The sequence below is a fragment of the Phascolarctos cinereus genome, unplaced genomic scaffold (assembly GCF_003287225.1).
Source record: "Phascolarctos cinereus isolate Bilbo 61053 unplaced genomic scaffold, phaCin_HiC Scaffold_5;HRSCAF=322, whole genome shotgun sequence".
NCBI lineage: Eukaryota > Metazoa > Chordata > Mammalia > Diprotodontia > Phascolarctidae > Phascolarctos > Phascolarctos cinereus.
In genome coordinates, this window is record NW_027555958.1 from 457,567,889 (window position 1) to 457,590,699 (window position 22,811).

General features: G+C 41.9%; 1 protein-coding gene across 3 annotated transcripts in view; it reads right to left on the reverse strand.

Moving 5' to 3' along the window:
• Positions 1-22,811, reverse strand: part of FYB2 (FYN binding protein 2) — a 93,215-nt gene that overhangs the window by 21,035 nt on the left and 49,369 nt on the right. For 2 of the 3 annotated variants that reach the window (XM_078156661.1, XM_078156663.1), the window contains exons 7-12: positions 21,176-21,253; positions 19,403-19,437; positions 16,490-16,521; positions 14,576-14,669; positions 13,416-13,500; positions 5,361-5,430 (exon numbers count right to left, since the gene is read on the reverse strand). In XM_078156661.1, the coding sequence (XP_078012787.1) occupies positions 5,361-5,430; positions 13,416-13,500; positions 14,576-14,669; positions 16,490-16,521; positions 19,403-19,437; positions 21,176-21,253 (394 nt within the window). The remainder of the gene's footprint in view (positions 1-5,360; positions 5,431-13,415; positions 13,501-14,575; positions 14,670-16,489; positions 16,522-19,402; positions 19,438-21,175; positions 21,254-22,811) is intronic. The other variant, XM_078156662.1, reaches the window with a different exon arrangement.

The window sequence follows — 22,811 nt, forward strand, 5'->3', positions numbered from 1 at the left end:
ACTGCTTGGCTTACTTCACATACTCACAGTGACTCTGAGTTAGAAGCAACCTAGAAGTGTACCTAGTCCTATCTGTTGTTGGAGAAATGGGGCGGGGGAGAGGGCACCTTCTCCTTTGCTCAAGGCTTCACTCCTGGGCACCTCTCCTTGTGAGGAAGGGTTTCTTGACATCAATCCTAAATTTCTCTCTCTGAACCTTCCTCCCTTGCTCCTACTTCTTCCTTGTAAGAGAACTAGCCTCAGATCATTTCTGGTTGCCTGAATAGGCTAATGATTGATTTCCAGTTTACTCAGTACAGATGACAGAGGTGGGAGGGCTTGTTGAATGCCCTTCAGGATGGATATTTCTTCTAAGGATCAGCCTGGATTTTACCAGTTTCATTCAACATGGATGGGTTGAGACTGGTTCTTTACCATTTCATATAAAGTCCATGTTTTTGTAGACAATGGATGCACTGTGAAAATAATTATGATTATGAGTAGCTTACTATATAGAGCTTTAAAGTTTGAAAGGTGTTCTAAATAATAAAGATTTTTAGTTCCATGTACAAGCCTTTTCTGTCCTCCTAGTTATATGGAAGTGATCATTTATTTTGGTATTTGCCAAGTACAGAATAAACAAAAAAGAATAAAATTTGAGATTATTAAAATTTTTTTAAGTCATTTTTCAGTCCTGTCCGACTTTCTGTGACCCAATTTCGGGGTTTTTTTGTCAGAGACACTAACGTGATTTGCCATTTCCTTCTCCAGATCATTTTACAGATGAAGAAACTGAGGCAAATAGAGCTAAGTGACTTGCATGGGGTCACACAGCCAGTAAGTGTCTGAGGCCAGATTTGAACTCAGAAAGATGAGTCTTCCTGACTCCAGGCCCGCCACTCTATCCACTGCAGCTTCAGCTGGCTGCCCTATTGAAAATGGAAGAATTCTATGCATTTAAAAAATCTCATGATCATCATAATAAACCTAGTACTATAGGTGTTATTATTAATCCTGTTTTGCAGATCGGGAAACTCAGGCTAAGAGACATAAAATAACTTGACTGTAGTCACAAAGTAAGTGCCAGAGACAGAATTTGGACTGAGATCTCTTATGATTCTACACCTAGCGCTCTTTCTGCTATACCACATTACTTAAAATGAAATTAATAATTAAACCTACATTTTACAGAGTCAAATTGAAGAAATAATTTTCTTCCTTCTTTTTAATGAAGAAGAATTAATCTTTACATTGCTTTTCAGTTGTGTTTGATGCTTTGTAACTTCATGTGGGATTTTCTTGCAAAGATACTGCAGTGGTTTGCCATTTCCTTTTCCAGTTCATTGTACAGAAGAGGAAACTAAGGCAAACAGGGTGAAGTGACTTATCCAGCCAGAGTCACATAGATGGCAAGTGTCTGAGGCTGGATTTGAATTCAGGTCTTCCTGACCCCAGGCCCATGGCTCTATCCACTGCACTACCTAACTGCTCTTAGGAGGATAGGTCTTGTATTTTGTAACATTATTTTTTTTTTGTTAGAATATTTTCCAATATGGTCTATTTTATCATTCTGAAAATATGCGTCAAGGCTGGGATTGTTTACGTATCAATTATTTTAAATGTATTTTACCCCATTTAGCTTTGACTTAAGGATTTGAGTTGGTCAGTCGATGTTCCCATTCAGTAACTGCTGAATCGATACCAATTGGCTTTTTTGTACCCCTTAGGATTTCTAGGCACATTCTTTTTTATTCCTTCACAAACATACAATTTCTCGTAAGAACTGGTGGTGCTTTTTAGTTAAATTTGTGAATGTAACTGGCTTCTCTTTGAAAGGGCAGTTGGTATTCTCATCTTGATAGACCTGTCAAACCTTTTATTAAAATTGGTGGGATCAAGACTTGTGTCTGAGGGGAAATCGGCAAAGTGCTTTGTGATTCCTTTGTGCATCCCTGTGAAGAGCTCATGCCAAGAATAATGGCTCTCAACTCGCTCCTTCACTTCACAGTTTGTCAGAGAAATGAAGATCTCGATATCCTGTCTCAGCCTCGCTCTGTCATTCACTCTAGCCATTGTGCATAAGCTTTCAGTCAAGTATTTTGACCAGTTTGTATTTTCTCTTGACACTATATGAACAATGTTAGGGTCAAATTTTAAAGGGCTTTACATGCCCCAAAGGAGAATTTATATTTGATGCTGGAGGTAAGAGGGAGTCAAGATTATGTACAGAAGAGGGGTGGCATGGTCAGAACTGTACATTAGGAAACTCACTCTGGCAGTTGTGGGAAGGATTGATTGGACAGCAGAGACCTGAGGCAAGGAGAGTGATTGGGAGGCTATTGGAGTAGTCCAAGTGAGAGAGGCTGACTGAGGGAAGTGGCCGTATGAGTGGAGAGAAGGGAATAAATACAAGAAATGTTGTAGAGAAAGAAAGTTTGTGGCTATTTTAGTTGAGTGAAAATGAGAAGCCAGGAATGACACTGAGTCTGTAAACTGGATAACCAGGATGGTGGTGGCCTTGGTAGAAACTGGGAAGTTCAGAAGAGGGTTGAGCTTTCAGAGAAGTATAAGCAGTTTAACTTTGGACATGTTGAACTTTTCAAGTCTTTGGACATGTTTAGAATGTCACTTGATTTTATGAGATTGGAGTTTGGAAGAGAGATTAAAGTTAGAAATATATATCTGGATTTCATCATCATAGAAATATTATTAAGCCTACTGGAGCTGATAAAGTTTTCCTAGAGAGAATGTAGAGAGAGGGCTCAGCACAGGGTCTTGGGGTACACCCATAGTTGACGGGTACATCCTCTTTAACAGATTTCTCGAGTTGTTCCTACCATTATAGTATTGATGCCTGTCCTTAAGACTTTCACTTGATAGCTTCACCTTTCCTTCCTACCACATATAGTTGCTGTATATACTATTGTATACAGGCCCTGAAAGGTTTTTTACATTTTCTGCCAAATGTTGTAGAAGATTGCATTTGCTTATGATGATTATAGTGAATGCCTGCTTTTGTGAGGTATATATTTTGGTAAAGCTGGACTTTTAGTTGGTTTCATGCCAACAGACTCAAAAAGGGACTTTTTGAAATTCCAGTCTAGGTTTGTCTGTCTTCTCTTCAAAGTCATTTGAGAAATTTGAGTATGATTTTGATATCTCTCTTCTTATTAAATTGACTTTCTAGAGTCTTCATTAAGTAGAAAATTTTCATTAGCCTCAAATTCTTCAAGTCTTTTCTCCTCAACTTTTAGGAACTACTCCATTTTGGCTCTGACTTCATCTTCTGTGGGCTTAGGGCTTGTTTCTTACAATTGTCTGGCACTGATTGACAATATATTGTTGTGTGACTTGGAGGTGATGACGAAAGGTAGTAGAAGTTCTTGCCTATAAATGGCAAGATCTGTTTCCAATACAGGATGGCGTTATTGCCCGATGAAAGTGTTTTATCTTCAGTTTGTTTATTGGGTATCCATGGTTTCCCTGCTTTAGATGTCACTGCTATCTACTTGGAAAGATTTCAAGGAACTAGTGTTGGGGTACCTTTGATTGTCCTAGTGTTCCTGCTTTCTTGTGGTATATCAGTTGCTCGCCCCTCTCCATGGTAAGCTCATGGTCATGTTAGCTTCTGCTCCATCTCATTCTTTGACTTATACAATCATAGGTTTACAGCTAGCATGTACCTTGGAGTCTAAGTCTACACCTTAGGTTGAGATGACTCTAAGATACCTTATATTGAAATCTAAACCCTTCATTTTACAGTTGAGGAAACTGAGGCTCAGAAATGATAAATATCTTGGTCACACAGCTAGCTTGTGTCTGAGGTGGGATTAGAACCCCGGTCTTCTTAACTTCTGAGATCAGTACTTTTTCCACTCTGCCAGCCTAGTTCTCTTCCTTCACACTGACAGGGATGTTAACTCAGTCAAGAGTATTTCCAGAACCCAAATTGCTATCATCACTGTTATTTCTCTTCTCAACTTTTCGGATAATGTTCAGATGGAAATGTTTGGAGGACAAGTCACTATTCTGTGACTAGTCTTTGATAGTTGATGTTCCATGGAATTGGCTATGGTACAGAGAAATATAATAATTGCTCTTTAATCATTCAACAAATGTGTTCTCATATGTTTAATGTAGATTCACTGAGTGACAGTTCTTTGTCCTGTTCTCAGGTGGCTTTAATTTCGTTTCATTCTATGCATTTTGGAAATATGAGTATTTGGAATAGTAATGTCTGTTAAAATTTTGTTCTTCTATTTATTATTATTATTATTATTATTATTATTATTATTATTATTATTATTATGGTCACAAGTAAATATCAAGTTATCAGAGTTGCAAAGCCAAATCTCTCCTCACCAAATCACTTGATGCCCTACCCACATACACATTGTCTCAAGAAACTAAAAGAAGAAATAAAGAAAAATTTAAATTAGAAATAAATTCCAGATAAGGATTTTCTCCATAATAGTTAAAGTATAAAATCAGTAGCAACAAGAATCAATGATAATAGCATTTTAGTGAAAGTTATTTTCTTCTTCCAGCCTGAAAGAGCCTAGTCATTAGTATGTTAGAATTAAATAGTTTAGCACCGACGTCTAAACTAGCCACTGGGGAGCAGGGGATGGTAACTTTGCTATGTTCACAGAAAACCTTTAAATTGTAAATTAGGCAGCTAGGTGGTGTAGTGGATAATGCATGGGACCTAGAGTCCAGAAGATATGAATTCAAATCCTACCTCAGACATTTAATAGCGGTGTGACCCTGGGCTAGTCAATTAATTTTGCTTTGCCTCAGCTCCCTCATCTGTAAAATGGGGATAATAATATCTTCCAGGGTTATTGTGAGGATAAAATGAGAATATGTTCGTGTAGAGTTTTGCAAATCTTAAAGTGATACATGTGCTAAGGATGAGGATGACTATGGATAAGGATAAGGATGATGTCAATGACTCCAATTTATATCAACTAGTGGGAAACATGTCTTCCTTATGTCAATCTGAAATCTGCCTTTCTTGAACATCTACCAATTTCTACCTTGTAGGGTCAAGTAGAACATTTAATCCTTCTGTCACGTGACACTGCTCCCTATGGTCATCTCCATTACCCTATTTTACTTTTGACCAGTAGCAATTTTTAGGAATTTTTTTTCTTATATCAAATTGAAATCTATTCATGAAACTGATTCTGTTTGCTCATCCTTCTGCCTTCCGGGGTTCATTAGAAGAAGACTATTCCCTCTTTCACATGGTTGACTTTCAGGCATCTGAAGGGCACTCTCATGTGTCTGTTCCCCTCATCCCTGCCCCTGTAGTCTGCTCTTTCCCAGCTTGTCTACAAAGGCCAGGCCCAGGCAAGGAGGACAAGAGACTCACTCACTCCATTGGGGGTTGGCTGCTGTCTCCACTGTACAGGTCTTCATATATTTCTTCACTCTTTGCTTCTGAAACTAAAGGAAAGAATTCAGTCACATTCTTTAATGATACAGTGTAAAACCCAGAGGAAAGTTGCATTAGAGAGTCCTCATATGTTCAGAGAAACTGACTCTGAGAGAAGCTTGTAGACTACTTCCAGGCAAAACGCCCACCCACGCTTCACTCTGCAGAGGCCCGCAACTACACCTGCCCTTGTAGGGGGAGTAATGGTCAGGAGCTGAACCTTTTTTGTGGCATGAGGACTCAGCTGAGGCATTTTGCTAGGCCCAGCTCAGCTTGTGGTTTGGTAATATCCAGGCCCTCTTGGGGATGTAGTCAAGCGCATTAGGCGGAATCTAAATGTCTCCAATGGCATTCTAACTCTGAACAAAACAAACCCCACCAGATTCCACTTTGTACTCTGTGTGTGTGTGCCTGCCCCTTGTTCAATTGTTTCAGTCATGTCTGACTCTTGGGGACTCCATTTGGGCCCATTTTCTTGGCAAAGATACTAGAGTGGTTTGCCATTTCCTTCTCCAGCTTATTTTACAGATGAGGAAACTGAGGCAAACAGGGTGAAGTGACTTGCCCGGGTCACACAGCTACTAAGTGTCTGAGGCCAGACCGGAACTCAGGAAGATGAGTCTTCCAGACTCCAGGCCAGGTGGTCTGTGCACTATGGCGCCACTTAGCAGTCTAGTGTGTATACTCCTAGACTTGCTTATCTAAAATAACTAGAAAAAAAATTCTGGATTTGGAGTCAGTGGCCTGGAGTTCAAATTCTGGCTTTGCATTTGCTACCTGTGTGATCTTGGGCAAGTCACAATTCTTTGGACCCCAGTTTCCTTAACTATAAAATGGAGGGATTGGATGAGACTTGAAATTCACTTTCAGTCCTAAATCAGTGATCCTGTAGGAATGAATGCCATGAGTATTTCTGTAGACTGTTAATATTGCCAAAGAACTTTCTTCATAATCACCCTGTGAGGTAGTTTTTTCTCTTTTTGGTCTGGACCTAGGATTTCAGCATTGTGGGCAGCTCACAGTGTGGCAACTCTCTCCATCTACTCAGACTAGCAACTTATTTCTAACTTAGAGTCTTAGAAAGTTTCTGGGCACCAGTTAGGAGTTAAATGATTTATCCTTGTCAATAAAGCCTCCCTTTGTCTGGAGCAGGCCTGGAATCCAGATCTGCTTAACTCCAAGGTTGACCCTCAAGCTATAATGCCATGCTGCCCCTCACTGGCAGGGTGATTACCCTCATTATGCAGATAAAGTACATATATGTGTGTGTGTGTGTGTGTGTGTGTGTGTGTGTGTGTGTGTGATGAGACATGAAGTAATTTCTCCAAAGTCACACAGCCAGTAAATATAAGACTACAACCCCTGATTCCCACTCTCTTTCCCACCACACAATTCTATTTTTTAGTTTGACATTATATGCAAACAAATTACCCAAGTTCTTCATGTACACAGGGAAAATATATGACAGATAGACAAATATCTGATTATTTGATTAAGTCAATGTAGCCTATTTAGGAAAAGCAAAAGGAGAGATTCTTTTAATTGCTCAGATCTGCACTTCCCTATGATTTAACGTTGTAGTAAAAGTCCAAATAACAACACTTAACATACTACAGGTTTTAAGATGCACCAATCAAACTTTAACACATGCCTCAAGCTATTCTTTATTAGTTAGTATATCCCGTCTTACAAATGTCCAAGGAGCAACAAGATGGCACCATGAAGGATGGTGCCATCTATCACGGCTATCCCGGGGTCTGGGTAGAGATTCCAGGAGATCCTGTTGCCATATGAAATTTGGAGTTAGAGCAAAGAAGGTAGAGTGTGTCAAGGAGCATGCTGTGGTCATAGAGATGGAGAAGCCTGGCAGAGATGATTGAACAGAGAGGAAAGCAACCAAGCATTGTGTTATGCCCATTCCATGTGCTGCATTGTGTAACTGCTGTGCAGGACACCTGAGGCAATGTGTTGAGCATCCTCACATTATAGTACGTACAGATGGATATTTAGTACCATGCTCTGTTTCTCTGGTTGACAACTGTACTCCTTCTGGTTTTGCAAACGACACCAAAATCTCAACTTCCAAGAAGGAATGGGGAACTTTTTATTAGATTACGTGTACCAGTGAGAGATGTCCCTGAGGGAGAGGTTCTCCTTGTCAAGAAGGGATGAGGTCTTGTAGCCACATGAAGTCTAGGGCAGTGAGAGAGAAGGACTGTGACAGAGGCAAGCCATGGCCACACACACTGGGAAGTAGAGCAAAGATTGTTTAACTGGACGGAAAACGACAGGGCTCCCCTGGGATGGCCTGTGTCACCCTCTATAGCGGACAGACAAGACAGCAGCTAACAAATGGGAGGATGGGCCCGATTAGATTCTGCCCCATTTAGCTTCAAAGCACCATGACTAGGGCCTTTTTCTTTCTCTTCCTCTCTTCCCTCTCTCCATCTCTTTAGGTGGAATTGAAAAAAATTCAACTACATTCTAGTTTGCCATCTGCAACCATTGATAGTATTTTGTAAGCCTGATATTCTTTTAAAAGATACTTTGTTCCCATTGTCTGTAGGTCTGTCATTACTTGAGATGATAGTATCCATGAAAAGAGAGCTCTTAGGGGTGTCGTATTTCATAGGCTATGAAATTCTCTCGTGAGAGGTTGAAGATGTCCCAAGTGGCTATCAAGTCACAACTTAGTTTCATGAATGATCCTGTGACACTTTCAGACAGATCTCTAGAGCTTACAGTCTGTCAGGGCTCACTTAGATTCCCCCTGGAAGAATGAGCATGGCACCATTGAGGGGGTGAGCACAGGTCCCAGAGGCTGAGGATCCATCCCTGTTACCTGAGGGGTAGGGCCAATGAAAAGAGCACAGTCCCTGTTGCTCCAAAATGGTAGCCACCATTTTCCTGGGATAGTTCAATGACTATTCTTTCCATTTTAGAAAGCTTCATGTTCTTCCTCACTATGTCCCTTGGAAGCTACAAAATTGACTTGAGTTCCCTACATGGTTCTAGGCATGTGCTCCCAACCTGAGGTAGGATTTCTACTTAGGTGCCATCTCCTTCATCAAAGGATCTCCTAGATCCTCTCAGATGAAAACATTCCCTGCAAATCCTGCCTCCTACCTGATAGTGTCCCCTCTGAAATGACTTGTATGTATTTTGTATTTATTTTATTGTTTATTCGGATAGAATATAAGCTTCTTGAAGGGAGGTGCTATGTTTTTTCCCCCAGCTTTGCGCTAGAAGACATGACATGACACAGAGCTCACACAAAGCAAGAACTGAATAAATGTTTATGAAATTGAATTGAATTGCTCATAGAGTTGATCTACTCTTAAAAAAAAGACCAACCACTAAGAAGAAGCCATGTACCTACTGTAGGAGTTTTTTCTTTCCGCTAGATTTCATTTAAAAACTATCTTAGGAATCTAATTTTCTACTGAAAGAATTCATCACCATCAGCTTAGCCATAAGGGATTTCATCAGTGCACATCTTGGGATCATTTCTACTAAACCATAGTCCTGATCATAGGGACCTTTTTAAGACAAGCACTTGGGTATGTGTGCCTGGAGTCCACACTATTCCCACTTACAGACAGATATTTCCAATGTTGTCTCCTATGCTTACAGCTATGTGGAGTGAATGAATTATGTAGATCAGACTTCGGTCTATGGGGAGAGAGAAATATTTTAAAAAAAAAGACTATCAGTGTGTCCTATTGTGAGTTTAAACTCACATCAAATGTATCTTTCGGGGGAGCAGAAAAGTCCTCTTTTCTAGGGTATGCCCCATCATTATACACCTTCTTTGGTCTATATTCTGAATCTAAGATCTTCTGATTCCAAATTGTGATTTTTTTTTGTTTTAGTCACGCCCCCTGTATTCCCATAGCTATCCAGAAAGAAAAAGAGTTTCTCTGAAGAAGAATAGGTCACATTTTTATAGAGTAGGGGTTCCAATAGCTGGATTTTATTTACAGAATTGGAGTAGCTTGTGGTAGCAATTGAAGACTAGGTGATCATCACCAGAAATTACAGAAGGATTATCCTTATGAACTTATTAGTCATTGACATTTTGCAAAGAAACTAGAGAAAATGTGAAACAGATCACTGCAGGTTGCAAAAATTTAGCACCTAGCAACTACCTAGAAAGACTTGAGCTGGTGTCCCAAATTATGCATCAGAAACTCACTACCTTTATAAATAAACAGATGATATATCCTCCATAATATAATACAGACATTAAAATATTAATGAGAATTGTACAAATAAAATGTAATGGAACCCAAGCATTATCACAAGTGAAATTGATATCCACAATCACCCAGACATAACCAAAATCCATAAAACTTTAAGAAAAACTTCTAAAAATAGAAGTTTCCATACCCAATACTCATAATTGCTAGCATTCGTTTTAATTAAAATTTTGAGTTCCAAATTTTCTCCCTCCTCCCTGCCTAAGATGTTAAGCAATTTGATAGAGGTTACATATGTGCAAGCATATAAAACTTATGTCCATATTAGTCATGTTGTGAGAGAAAAAATAGTTTGCAAAAAAAAAATTCCGGTTTGCAAAAGGAAAAAATAACATGAAAAAAATAAAGAAATTGAAAATAGTATGCTTTGATCTGCATTCAGACTCTACTTCTTTTTCTGGATGTGGATAGCATTTTCCATCATGAGTCATTGCATTGCTGAGAAGAGCTAACTCAGTCATAGCTGATCATCGCACAATGGTGCTGTTACTGTGCACAATGTTCTTCTGGTTCTGCTCACTTCACCTTGCATTAATTTATTTAAATCTTTCCAGGTTTTTCTGAAATCATCCTGCTTGTCATTTCTTATAGCACAATAGCTAATACTCATAATTTCTAAGCTACACCAAATGAAAGCTTTCAAAATATAGATTACCAATGGAAGAAACCCAAACCACCTGGGAACAGGATGAAGTCCATGTCACCTCCCTCATCCTTTGTGCTACTGAAATTGCCCCCAAGATGCTGTCACTGACTGAGCTTACGGAAGATGAGCTAACATCCCCACACTTTCATTCTGTTACAAAAAAAAAAACAACCCAAAACCAAAAAAGAAACAACAAAAAACAATAACAAAAAAGAAACTCAGTTATTTTATCTACCTCTTCAATAATCCACAGACCATTAAACATAAAAGAGTATTCCAAAGGCCATTTCTGTAAAACTCCATTAATACTTCTAAGGTGCTCCACAATTTTCGGATCATTTTATGCATATCGTCTGATTTGATCCTCAAAAGACATTTGTGAGCTAGGTGCTGTACTTCTGACTTTTTACAGTTTTACAGATGAGGAAACTGAGACTGAGAGACCCCATTAGGATGGTCCCTTCCATTTCCATATTTTCAGAGTCTTCCGAGACACAGGACTATGGGATCCTCCAATGTCCAACCTACTTGTTTTCTGTTTGAGGAAACCTAAGCCCTGAGAAGGTGACTGACTTGCTAGCCATCAGAAGGCATCTCCTGAGCACCTACTATGCACTTATGCACTGTGTGGAATAAAGGAGAAGCATAAAATAAGGAGGACGCAAGAGACAACACTAAAACTCCTGAAATAAGGACGGGCCAAAGTGGTCGGTGTGGGTTCTGAATGTACGAGGTCATGCGGCCAGAGACCAAGTGCTGGAGGGGACCCTAGTTCAACCTCCTTATTTTACAGATAAGGAAACTGAGGCCCTGACAGAGGAGGTGATGTACTCAAAGTCATACAAATGGTAGAGGGAGGATTCGAACCCCTGTCCTTTGATTCCAAACTCAGGGCCATTTCTCCTTCCCCATGCTGTGAAGGCCTTTCATGTGTGAGGTGAACGTGCTCCTGGGCCATCACCATCATTGGGAAATGCCCAGGGGCAGCCACACAGCTTCAAATGGCAGACTGGGCTGGGGACCAGACAGCTTGTTTGATTCCCCATACCTGGGAAGAGTTCAACAGGGAGCAGCTACCCAGAGTTCAAGGCCACAGGCTGCCAAAGGGCATCCTTACAACTCAGCCAACTTCTCTGGCTGCCACAAGGCTCCTTTTTCTGCTCTCCTCCGCCTCCAGTGTGAGCTTTCCAAGTCTTCTATTCCCTCTCTAAATTTGTCCCTTGCTTATCCCATCCATCCTTCTGTCCCCACTGTCACTTCAAGAAAGATGATCATGGTGATGACTAACATGATGCTCCAGATGTCTTTGTGCAGAATTTCAAGCTATTAATGTTTAAAACTGAACTAAGACTTTTTTTTCACATTTATATATTTATTTTAAATTTATAGAATAAAACAAGCATTTCCATAATAAGCATAATAAAAAAAGATGATTGCAGTTTAAGGAAACTGCAGTTCTATTATGTGCAATTGCTATTCCTTTTAAATGTAGAAAAAAGTTATCACAAGACTCTTGAGACGCCTTATAAAGTGCTTCAAGATTTGCAAAGCACATTAAATATGTTATTCATTTGATCCTCACAACAGCTCTGTGAAATAGGTGTTATTATCATCCCTGCTTTACAGACAAAGAAATTGAAGCTGACAGCGATTAAGTGACCTGACCAAGGTCACATAATAAGTGTCTAAGGCAGGATTTGAACTCAGGTCTTCTTGACTCCAAGTCCCAGGACTTTCTCTCCTTCTCTTATTTCTCTGAACTCACCTTCCCTTTCCAGTTTCCTTCTGGGTATTCTTCCCAGCTAACACCTCTAACTCAATGGAACTCATTGTCTCCCATGCCCCTCCTCCTCCCAGCTTCTCTATTTCTGCTAATAACATCAGTTCTCACCCAACTGCCCAGGCTTGTAACTTTGGAGGCACTTTTGGAAGCAATCAGAGTTAAGTGACTGGCCCAGGGTCACATAGCTAGTAAGTGTCAGAGTTCAGATTTGAACTCAAGTCCTCCTTATTCCAGGGCCAGGGCACTTAGCTGCCCCCAATGTTAATTCTTCCACAGACAGCTATCAGCCAAGTCCTGACAATCATCTCTCTCTCAAAGATGAATGATACAACGTCTTCAAATACTCCAACACCTTGCTCTTGGAAAAAGCCATGGGACCCCCTGGTCTCATTCATTTCTCTCTTTTTTCAAAGCTGTAGATCTATCCACTCCCGCCTGTTCTGTGTAATTCCTGCCCATGTTCCTGGGGGCAATGCAAACCCTACCATTCTTCTTGTAATTATATAAAATCAAACTAAACCAGAAAACCATGTTGTCAACATAACAACAGCCAGGACACCTACAGACACTTAGCAGGACCCATAATGCATAGGCATGACAAGCTCTCCAGGTTCCCCAGCTCCCTACAGGGAGCTCACCCCACCCTAAAGCTCCCTTCAGGTACAAAGAGCTACACCTCATTAAAGTGCTGTTTGTATGTGAGTTTCTATTAAGGATGCCACTATGGGGGCGAGGGGAACGAGGCAAGAGAAGCCAGCCTCGGTGCGTGCAGGCTCCTCACCTCTGCTCTACTGGGTCTTTATCTCCTGTTGACCCTGGGCTCAGGCACCTCTTCCTTCAAGGAGGAGTTCTTAACAGCGTCCCTACGCCGCCACCCCAGCTGTCAATGCTTTCTCCCTCCTTGAATTATCAAATGTGTGTCTGTTTAGGAATCCCTTAGGAGAACGTAAACTCCTCCAGGACAGGGACTGCTTTTGTCGTTTGTAAATCTCTAATACCTCCCACAGTGTTGACTGGCTCTGCTTGGGTTGGATCCTTGCATCCCAGCCGTGTGGCCTTAAAAAACCGCCCCCTTTACGCACCTGAGTCTCCGAGTCCTTTGTGACTCTGTCTGGTGTCCTTTCTAACTGTCTCCCAGCCAAAGTGGGTGGGAGGCAGCCGCCCCCGCCGTGTTTATAGTCGTGTTTGGGTTCAAACATCAGGCGTGGCCGGAGCAGCCGGGACAGAACAACACTTCCAAATCTTGGCTCTGCTCTTAGACGGCAACATCCCCACCTGCCTCCCTGTGGATGCTACCAAGGCTCTCACCTGACTTCTGGCGCACCAGTCTCCACTTGCCTCTGTGGTCCTCCTTCATCTGGGGTTTTCGAAGAATGCTTTCCTCCCGGTTGATCTAAATACAGGCAATTAGGAGAAATCAGCACAGTTCACATGAACTTCACTTCCACCTTAAAATGTTACTTCCTTTTTTCTATCATAAATGAAACACAACAGCATTCCTTTAAAAGGACTCATTAATTAACAAGATCACAGGATTTAGGACTGGCAGGAACTCCACAGCGTTGGGCATATAATGTTGTCTGGTTGTGTCGGACTCTCTGTGACCCCATTTTCTGTTTTCTTGGCAAAGATCCTGGAATGGTTTGCCATTTCCTTCTCCAGCTCATTTTACAGATGAGGAAACCGAGGCAAACACGCTTAAGTGGCTTGCCCAGGGTCATAAAGCTAATAAGTGTCTGAGGCAAGATGTGAACTTAGATCTTTCTGACTCCAGGCCTGGTGCTCTATCTACTGCACCACGCAGCTGCCCAGTAATAATAATAGCTAGCGTTTATATAGTGATTTAAGATTTATAAAATGATTTCCATATGTTATTTTCAGCATATTGTATCCTCACATCTATCACAGTGCCTTGGCATATAGTAGATGCTTAATAGACAGTTATTGAATTAATTAAATCCCTAAATTACTTTTAAGAAATTTATATGGTTCCTATAATTACGAATAAGCGTAAACTTACATCTAAGGCTCACATCCTGCCTCAGACTCAGACACTCGGTAGCTATGTGACCTGAAGAAAGTCAAACGTGGATAATAATAGTATCTATTGGAAGGGCCTTGGAACACGGTGGAATGTGGACATGAAAATGCAATATTGGAGTGGGACAGGGAACATCAGAGATAACCTAGTTTATTTTACCTTCAGCTCTTCTTGGCCCATTCTAAACTCTTACAAACCAGGATTCACTTCCCTGTAATTCTGCTGGCACTTAGTAAGTGCCTATTATGTGTAAGGCACGTGCTGGGTGTTCTAGAATTCAAAGACAAACATTCCAAGGATCCCTTTCCCTCCAGAAACTCAGTCTCGTTGCTTGGAGATGAGATGCCACACGTACAGAAAGAATGATCCGTCTACAAGACACTCAACTGTGGAGCTGAGGCAGATGTCCACCCAAGAAGATAGATACCTTTTTAGAATTCAACTCTTTGTCCCTTTTGTGCAGTTCACTTTCCCTTGGCTGTTTCCCCTTCTTTTTCTCATCCCTAAAGGTATGTTTATGGCTGAAAAATTAAAAGACAGTAGAACAAAGTCTGAACCGAGCACAGTCTAACATATAGCAACAGACAGAATATATCTATGAATTAGATACTGTCACATCTCAGTCTGCTTGTAAGTGACCTTGATCCTTTTTTGGGGGTGGACAAGAGCATCAGGGTCAAGTCCACCTCTTAGGCGGCTGTCTGATAATCTATCCAGATACCCCTTTACTCCCAAATGCAATTGGAGGGGAAGGGGTTTGTTTCTAGCAGAGATTTATTCCTAAACCCATCTGCCACAGGAATTATTTGGCATCAAGACTGCTCTTCCCAGAGCTAGCTGTCTGACCCTCACACATAGAGGTTTTAAGCCAGATGTTGGCAGTGTTAGGGAGGTAGAGTTGGATGGTGTGAAGAGACCTTGATGAGGAGTCAGGCTGGAGGCCTGGCTTATAGAATCACAGAATTTGGAGGGGAGCTCGGAGGTCATCTGCTCCAACCCTTGCTTGAATGAGAAGTCCCTCCCCAACATTCCCTGAGCCCTACCAGGAGAGCCCCAGGGACAGGGAACTAACTGGGTCTGCTGGCACCCCCTTCCATTAGGGAAGAGCTATGATCATTGGACAGTTTTTCCTTCCACCAAGCTGACGTCTGCCTCTGCAGCTTTATCCCTTTGCATCCCTCTGCATTCTGAGTCAAAGCAGAACAAAACTCATTCCTTTTCCTCAAGAAAACTCTTCCAATACTTGAAGACAACTATCATGGCTTCCTGAGTGTTCTCCAGGCTAATCCTCCTCACATCCTTCGACCAATTCTTGTAAGACGTGGTCTCCAGTTCTTATGTCCTCTTCTAGAAACACTTGAATTTACCTTGTCTTTCCTGAATTGTGGTCCCTAGAACTGATCCTGATGCTTCATGTGTGGTCTGCCAACACACCCTCCCCATTATGGACACCAGGCCTCTCTCAGACCTCCTCAAAATCACATTGACTCACAAATCAGGCCCCAGATGTAAGATGCCATATCTCATTTTTTTTTTCCTTTTCTTTCTTTCTTTTTTTTGGAGGCAATCAGGGTTAAGTGACTGGCCCAGGTCACACAGCTAGTAAGTTATCCAAGGCCAGATCCTATCTCATTTCAAGCAAGTTAGACCCTACACTGAGGTTTAATATCAGTGTGGAGGTTTAAAATCAGTGTCTGGTTTCTCAAATGATTATGCCTCTTTGATCTTGTTCTGACCTTTGGGGCTAAGAGGAATAAAATTGCTCTCTCTACCACATAACTAAAACAGAGGAAAGGCACACAGGAGAGGGATTCCAACTTCTTCTTTTTGTCTCCAGAAGGAGCAATTCTGAGATTAGAATCATCTAAACCATCACCATCATTTTTTTAAACAAGGAAACTGAGTTAAAAAGTAGTGGGGCCCCCATGCCTGCAGGTCATTGAATGTGGCTTGGATGGTCAGTTGTCAAGGATGTGGTAGAGAGATTCCCATTTATGTGTGGTTTGTACTAGATAGTCTCTGAAGTATGTTCTGAGATTCTGTGATTTGGGGGCCCAGCTAGGGTCACACATGCAGTCAAGTGAGCAATGATACAAAATTCGGTCTGCTGGCCTCACATCCACAGCTCTTCCCACTCTACTGATTACCTGACAATTTGACTTGGCCTGCTGGACTTAAAAGTGCAGAGGCTGATCTAATTGTTTAGCACAGATGGACTACTGGCCTATTCCAGAGGCATGAGCCCACAAGAAACTGTAACTGGCTTAGACATAAAACAAACCCAAATGATCTAGATTGGCAAAACAGAGGGTTGGGGAGAATATCAGGCCTGAGAACTCACCTATAACCTTGATGGACAAAACTCTTCCGAGGCTGAAAGTAGAAGGGAGAGCATTCAGGATGGTAAACAAAGGACATTCCGATCAGCCATCTGACCTTGGCATGGGAGGAGAGGAGCTGGCTGTAGACCCTGGCATTAATTGCCAAGTTAAAGCTCAAAGTCCTAGAACCTGGGGACTAGGGATCCAGCAGGCTCTAACCCTTCCTCACCAGCCCAGCCTAAGACCAGACCAACACCTGAAGATGGGGCTTTAAAACTAGACACATTTGCAACTGTTCCTGTGAACAAATACCACACACAGGTACACTATTAATGGAAACTTCCCCCAGACTCCCTGAGCCAACCCTATCTGAAAAAACAAGAGTCACCCTCAGGAATCCTCCTTCTGCTTTAATTCCACTGCTAGGAAGGAATGAAAGTCGGCACAGTGGGACCTCATTTACTAGCATGACAAATGAATAAACGAGTGGAAAATGTTTAAATAAATAATGATCAGGACAACAATAATAATAGCTAGCATTGATTTGGTGCTATAAAGTTTGCAAAACACTATAAATATCCCATTTTATCCTTACAACAACCCTGTGAGGTAGATGCTTTACTATCCCCATTCTACAGATGAGGAAGCTGAGGCAGACAGAGATTAAATTATTTGCTTAGGGTCACATAGCTAGTAAAAGGCAGTGGACTTGTAGTCAGGAGATTCGAATTCAAATTCTGACTGTGTGGCCATAGACAAGTCACTTCCTTTTTTTAGCCTCAGTTTCTTGCCTTCCCTTCCCGGGTAGCAGAAATCCAGGCAAGCACCTCCTCAGTTTACCCACCCGAAGGGAGGGGCAGTATCTCAGGACCTCCAATACCCCCACAAAGGGTCTCGCATCTTGGGATCTCTCTCTTTCTAATTGGATTTGTCTTCAGACATCGATTTTAGGGTGTTTCCACTGGTCTCAGCTCTGTTTAGAGATCCTTTATCTAGGGTGTCAAAGGGGGAGCTGTGCCTCTCACAGGGCTGGCTTGGTCAGCCTTAGAGCTTTATAGAATCAGGAGGTCCCGGCATTCTGTCTCCAGTGGGGCTCAGGGGTTCCCGAGGGCAGTGCCCAGGATAGTGTTGGTGTGGAGCAGCGGTCCCAGCCACCAACAAAGGGCTGACTTAGCTTCCCGCACGTTCCATTGATGATGTCAGGAGTGGCTGAAGCCTTATCAAGATTCTCTTGAGAAGACTTAGCTCCCTGTCTTCCCACCTTAATTACTTCACCGTCATTTTTATGTCCTTGTTGTATATTTTGCCTCCCTCACCCCCAAAAGAATGCAGTTCCTTGAGAGCAGGGACAGCAGCTTTTGCAGCCTCAAAGTGGAGTACAGTGCCTGGCACATAGTAGGTGCTCAAGAAATGCTCGTTGATGGAATAACTGATTTGGAAGACTGAAAGGAGTCAAGCTTCAGACATTTGGACAATCCATTTGCGAGAGCTCAGTAGCCTCTGATGCCAGTGATAATGATGTGCTGATCTATTATTTTCCCACCCCAACAGATGCAGAAAAATCCATGAAAGATGCCTCTTGGAAGTGTAGTTTCTAAATCTCTGCTCAGAACCTCTGACATTCCTGGGCTGGATTTGTAGTTTCAGTGTGACATCTCAGGGGTGTGACAGCCAGCTTAGGAGCAAAATTATTTAGATCTTGCAGACTGGAACATGGCCTCAGAATTTCAGACCAAAATATTGGCTTTGAATACCCGTGAAGGGCACACTGCTTTGTGGTCCAGGAGACTGTCAGCCCATTTATGGCAAGGATGGTTTCACTTTTGTCCCTGTATCCCCTGAACATAATCCCATGCTTGGCACATGGGAGCACCGAAGTGCTTGTTCAATGTAATTGGATTGATTTTTTGCAGAGAGCATGGCACTTTAGAAGGAAGGGTTCAGGAGGCTGACTTCAGGGTTATTCTTAACATTCAGCCACCAACATTTCGCGGTCCCTTTTCAATTCAGTACAACTCCAGAAGCAGGTGTTAAGCACCTGTTGTACGCAGAGTACTGTGCCAAGCATGATGTGCACCAGGATGATCATAATGGTCATAATACTACATTTGCATTTCCATAACATCGTAAGATTCTCTAAGCACTGGATCCTCAAACACCAGGGGATGCTGTTAGCAGGGCAAGAATTAACCTTGCATTTTACAAATGAGGAAGTCACGTCCCAGAGAACGAAGCAGCTTGTCCAAAGTCCCGCAGTGTGTGGCAGAGCAGAGCTTTAAAATCAGGGCCTCTGACTCCCAGTTCTGGGCCTTCTCCATCTGCCGCACTCATCCTCTCTTCGGTCCGCCTTGAACTAAGAGTATTTGCAGCCATAATCCTCGCACAGCTCTGGGGTGCCGCAGGATGGAGAAACAGAGGAAAGTTTGGGGACACAGATTCCTGAGACAGGAAGCTCCCCCGCCAGCGGAGGGCTGCCTAGCAACGCACGGGGAGAAGGAAGATCACAGGAGCTCAGAATGAAGAGCTGGCTTCTGGGTAACTTCTGGCTCCCCTCGGAACACATCTAGGAGTATTTTTAGGTTTTGAAAGGGTTTAAGGTGACTGCCCTCTTTGGAAGCGAGGAAATGAGATCTCAGAAAATGTTGGAGGACTCTTCCCTCTGAAAAGAGTTTATTAAAGGTAAAACAGGACCTGTCAGCACTAGATAAGGGGCTAACATCCGAATAAGATCCTATCCGTCCTTCCCTCTGCACCAGTCCTGTGCTATGCCTATCAAAGGGCTGAGGGCTCAGCGCCTTGGCAATCTGCCCCCACAGATACTCTCGGAAATCGAAAAGCTATTCACGGTAACAAGATGCTTTAGAGAAAAGTCTGTTTGCTTGGCATTCTGCTTTTTCAGTTAGACACTTGCTGGGAAAGAGGGAAAAAATTACCTTTGCACTAACTTCTGTTCCAACGTGGTAAGGTGCTAGAGTAAACAATGAAAAAAAAAAGTTAGATTTCAAGGCTGTCTGGGCCAACCCTTTCTCTCCTCTCCCCACCCCCCAGCACATAGCCACATGTGCTGCACCGGGCTAAAGCAGTTGGAAAACCTGTGGTTTAATACGAAGCGTCTGTGATTTGGTAGAAAATACACTGGATGTTATTAAAATTTGATGCTAGCTGTATGTTCTTGGGCATACACTGAGCATGTTAATATGTCAGTATTCTCTACCTACATGAAGAGGTGTGATGGGGAAGGCAGTAGGTAAGCCTTCAAGCTCTGACTTAAAAACCACATTATTGGTTATACTGGAGCATTCCTGGTCGAGGAATTCTGGAAAGAGATACTTGGAAGGGCCCAGAAATCCTTTTCTTTCTTTCTTTCTTTCTTTCTTTCTTTCTTTCTTTCTTTCTTTCTTTCTTTCTTTCTTTCTTTCTTTCTTTCTTTCTTTCTTTCTTTCTTTCTTTCTTTCTTTCTTTCTTCTTTCTTTCTTTCTTCTTCTTTCTCTTTCTCTCTTTCTCTCTTTCTCTCTTTCTCTCTTTCTCCTCTTTTCTCTCTTTCTCTCCTCTTCTCTCTCTCTCTCTCTCTCTCTCTCTTTCCTCTCTTCCTCTCTCTCTCTCTCTCTCTCTCTCCCTCCTCCCCTGTTTCTCCATCTGTCTCTCTTTCTCTCTTCCTCTCTCTCTCCCCCCATTTCTCTCTCTCTCTCTCTCTCTCTCTCTCTCTCTCTCCTCTCCTCTCTCTCCCTCTCCCTCCATCCCTCCCTCCCTCCTTCCCTTTCTTCCTTCCTTCCTTCCTTCCTTCCTTCCTTCCTTCCTTCCTTCCTTCCTTCCTTCTTCCTTCCTTCCTTCCTTCCTTCCTTCTCCTTCCTTCTTCCTTCCTTCCTTCCTTCCTTCCTTCTTTCCTTCCTTCTTTCCTTCCTTCCTTCCTTCCTTCCTTCCTTCCTTCCTTCCTTCCTTCCTTCCTTCCTTCCTTCCTTCCTTCCTTCCTTCCTTCCTTCCTTCCTTCCCTCCTTTCTTTTTTTTCTTTTCTCTTAACAGCATTACTAAACTGGTAGCTCAGGAGAAAGATTGCTTTTAAATACAGTCTAACTAGCTCTTCCATTTCTGTGAACAAGATGGAGACTCCATGAGGGTCCAATTGGGTAGATTCAGAACTAGTTGAGTGGCCAGACCCTAAGAGGAGTCATTCGTGGAAGAATGTCAGCTTGGAGGGAGGTCTGTGGCAGTGTATGTCCCTGGGGATCAACATTAGATATTCTTTACCAGTTTGATCACTGACTTGGATGAAAGAACAGGTGATGTGCTTGTCAAATTTGAAGAACAAAGTTCTTTGTAGAATCTAATTAGAAGGTGGATTCCTGATGATGATGATAGTGATAGCATTTATAAAGGGCTTTAAGGTTTTCAAAGCAGTGTGTGTGTGTGTTGAGTATATGAGTGTGTGTGAGTGTGTTTTAGTGTATGTGTGTATGAGTGTGTGAGTGTGCGTGTGAGTGTATGGGTGTGAGTGTGTGTGAGTGTGTGTGAGTATATGTGTATGTGTGTGTGTGAGTGTACGAGTGTGTGTGTGTGTGTATTCTCATGTGATCCTCACAACAATACTGGGAGGCAGGTGCTATTATTATCCTTATTTTACAAATGAGGAAACTGAGACCGAGAAAGGCAAAGTGACTTTCCTAGGGTCACACAGCTAACTAAATGTCTGTGGCAGAATTTGAACCTACCTCTTCCTGACTTCAAGTCCATCCCTGTATACACTACCTCATCCAGAGATGTGAGGTTCTCTTGGTGCTCGCATCTGCCTGTAATAGTATCAACGACCGGCTAAATTCAAAAGCTTGCAAAGTACTTTCAGACATGTGATTCTAGGACAGTAGTACCAGAGCTGAAAGGGACATCAGAGACTGTGTGGTCCAACACCGTCATTTTACTAATGACCAAACTGAGGCCCAGGGAAGGTGAGTAAATTGTCCAGGTTCGCAGGGTTTGAATCCAGGTTTTCTGTTTCCAGAGGTCACAAATGCCTGTACCACAATGCCTTATTTAAATCCCCAAAGATCCTGTAAGGCAGATGCCAAGGTATTATTATTATTATTATTTTTATGGTTATTATTATGATTATTATTTGACAAGATGAGGAAACTGAACCTGGGAGAGGTCATGCACAAGTTTCAAAAGTAGAATGGATCTCAGATCCTCTTGTTAAATCCATCACACTTGCCAGGACCCAGTGCCAGAACTGAGATCATTTGCCACTCAGGAAATCAGATGAACAATCCACATGGGATAAAACAAATGGATGATGACTGGCCTTTATCCAGATTAGGACATGCACTTCGTATGACACTCCATTTAGTTAGTCTATCAGCACATATAGGACACACATTGCAGATGGTTGGGAGCTAAGCCCAGAATTGAACAGAAGGAAGACAATGTACTTTTCATGATCCCAAGATGCTCCTGTCATAACAAAACTTCTTTTTTAAAACACCAGCATTCTTCCAATGATTGTTTATGGTCACAAATTATGGAATGTCGCTATCTCCAAAAACCCAAAATCATGGGTTGACCCAAAACACAAAGGAAAGACAAATATTGGACACGAATAGACCATAGCATATTAACAGTGATGACTTATACCAACATGGGTGATGTAGAGAACACTCAGGAAATGTATGATTACAAGAGGAGGTGAGGCCATCTAGATAGAATGAGCAATAGATGGGCAGCCTGAATATTGAACTGGGAGCCATGGGCAGAACGTCTATGGGAAATTTATGGGAGAGTGTGAGCAAAAATCACACAGTCTAGAAAGGCTTGTTACCTGTCTCATAGAAAGGAGTATTCCCTCAAGGAGATGGTGAGTTTATCAAAGTATTGATGCAATTGTTTGTTCCTGAGCCAAAGGGCCCGAGTGAGCATTGGGCTTTCAATCTCTTGGCATGTGACCATCGGCAAATTCACCTTATCTCTCTGAGCCTCAGTTTCCTCATCTTTAAAACAGCAATAATACTTTGTTACACATAGCCTAGGACTTTCATGGGGAAAGTGGAGTGCTTTGTAAGTCTTTTTTTATTTTTATTTTTGTTTGTGCTTTGTAAATCTTAAAGTATGACAGTGATGTGAATTATTATTATTATTATTATTATTATTATTATTATTATTATTATTATTATTAATGTAACATTTGATTTCCTGAAATCCCTCCTAGATCCAACGCTCTGTGGTCCCTTTTAGCTCTAAAAATCTTTGTTCACTGTAGAAGAGTGACCCGTTACTTGAGTACTGTGGGAATGGATAAAAGGCAGTAGGAATTGCAAAACAACGACAACATTGACATACCAACACAATGCTATATCC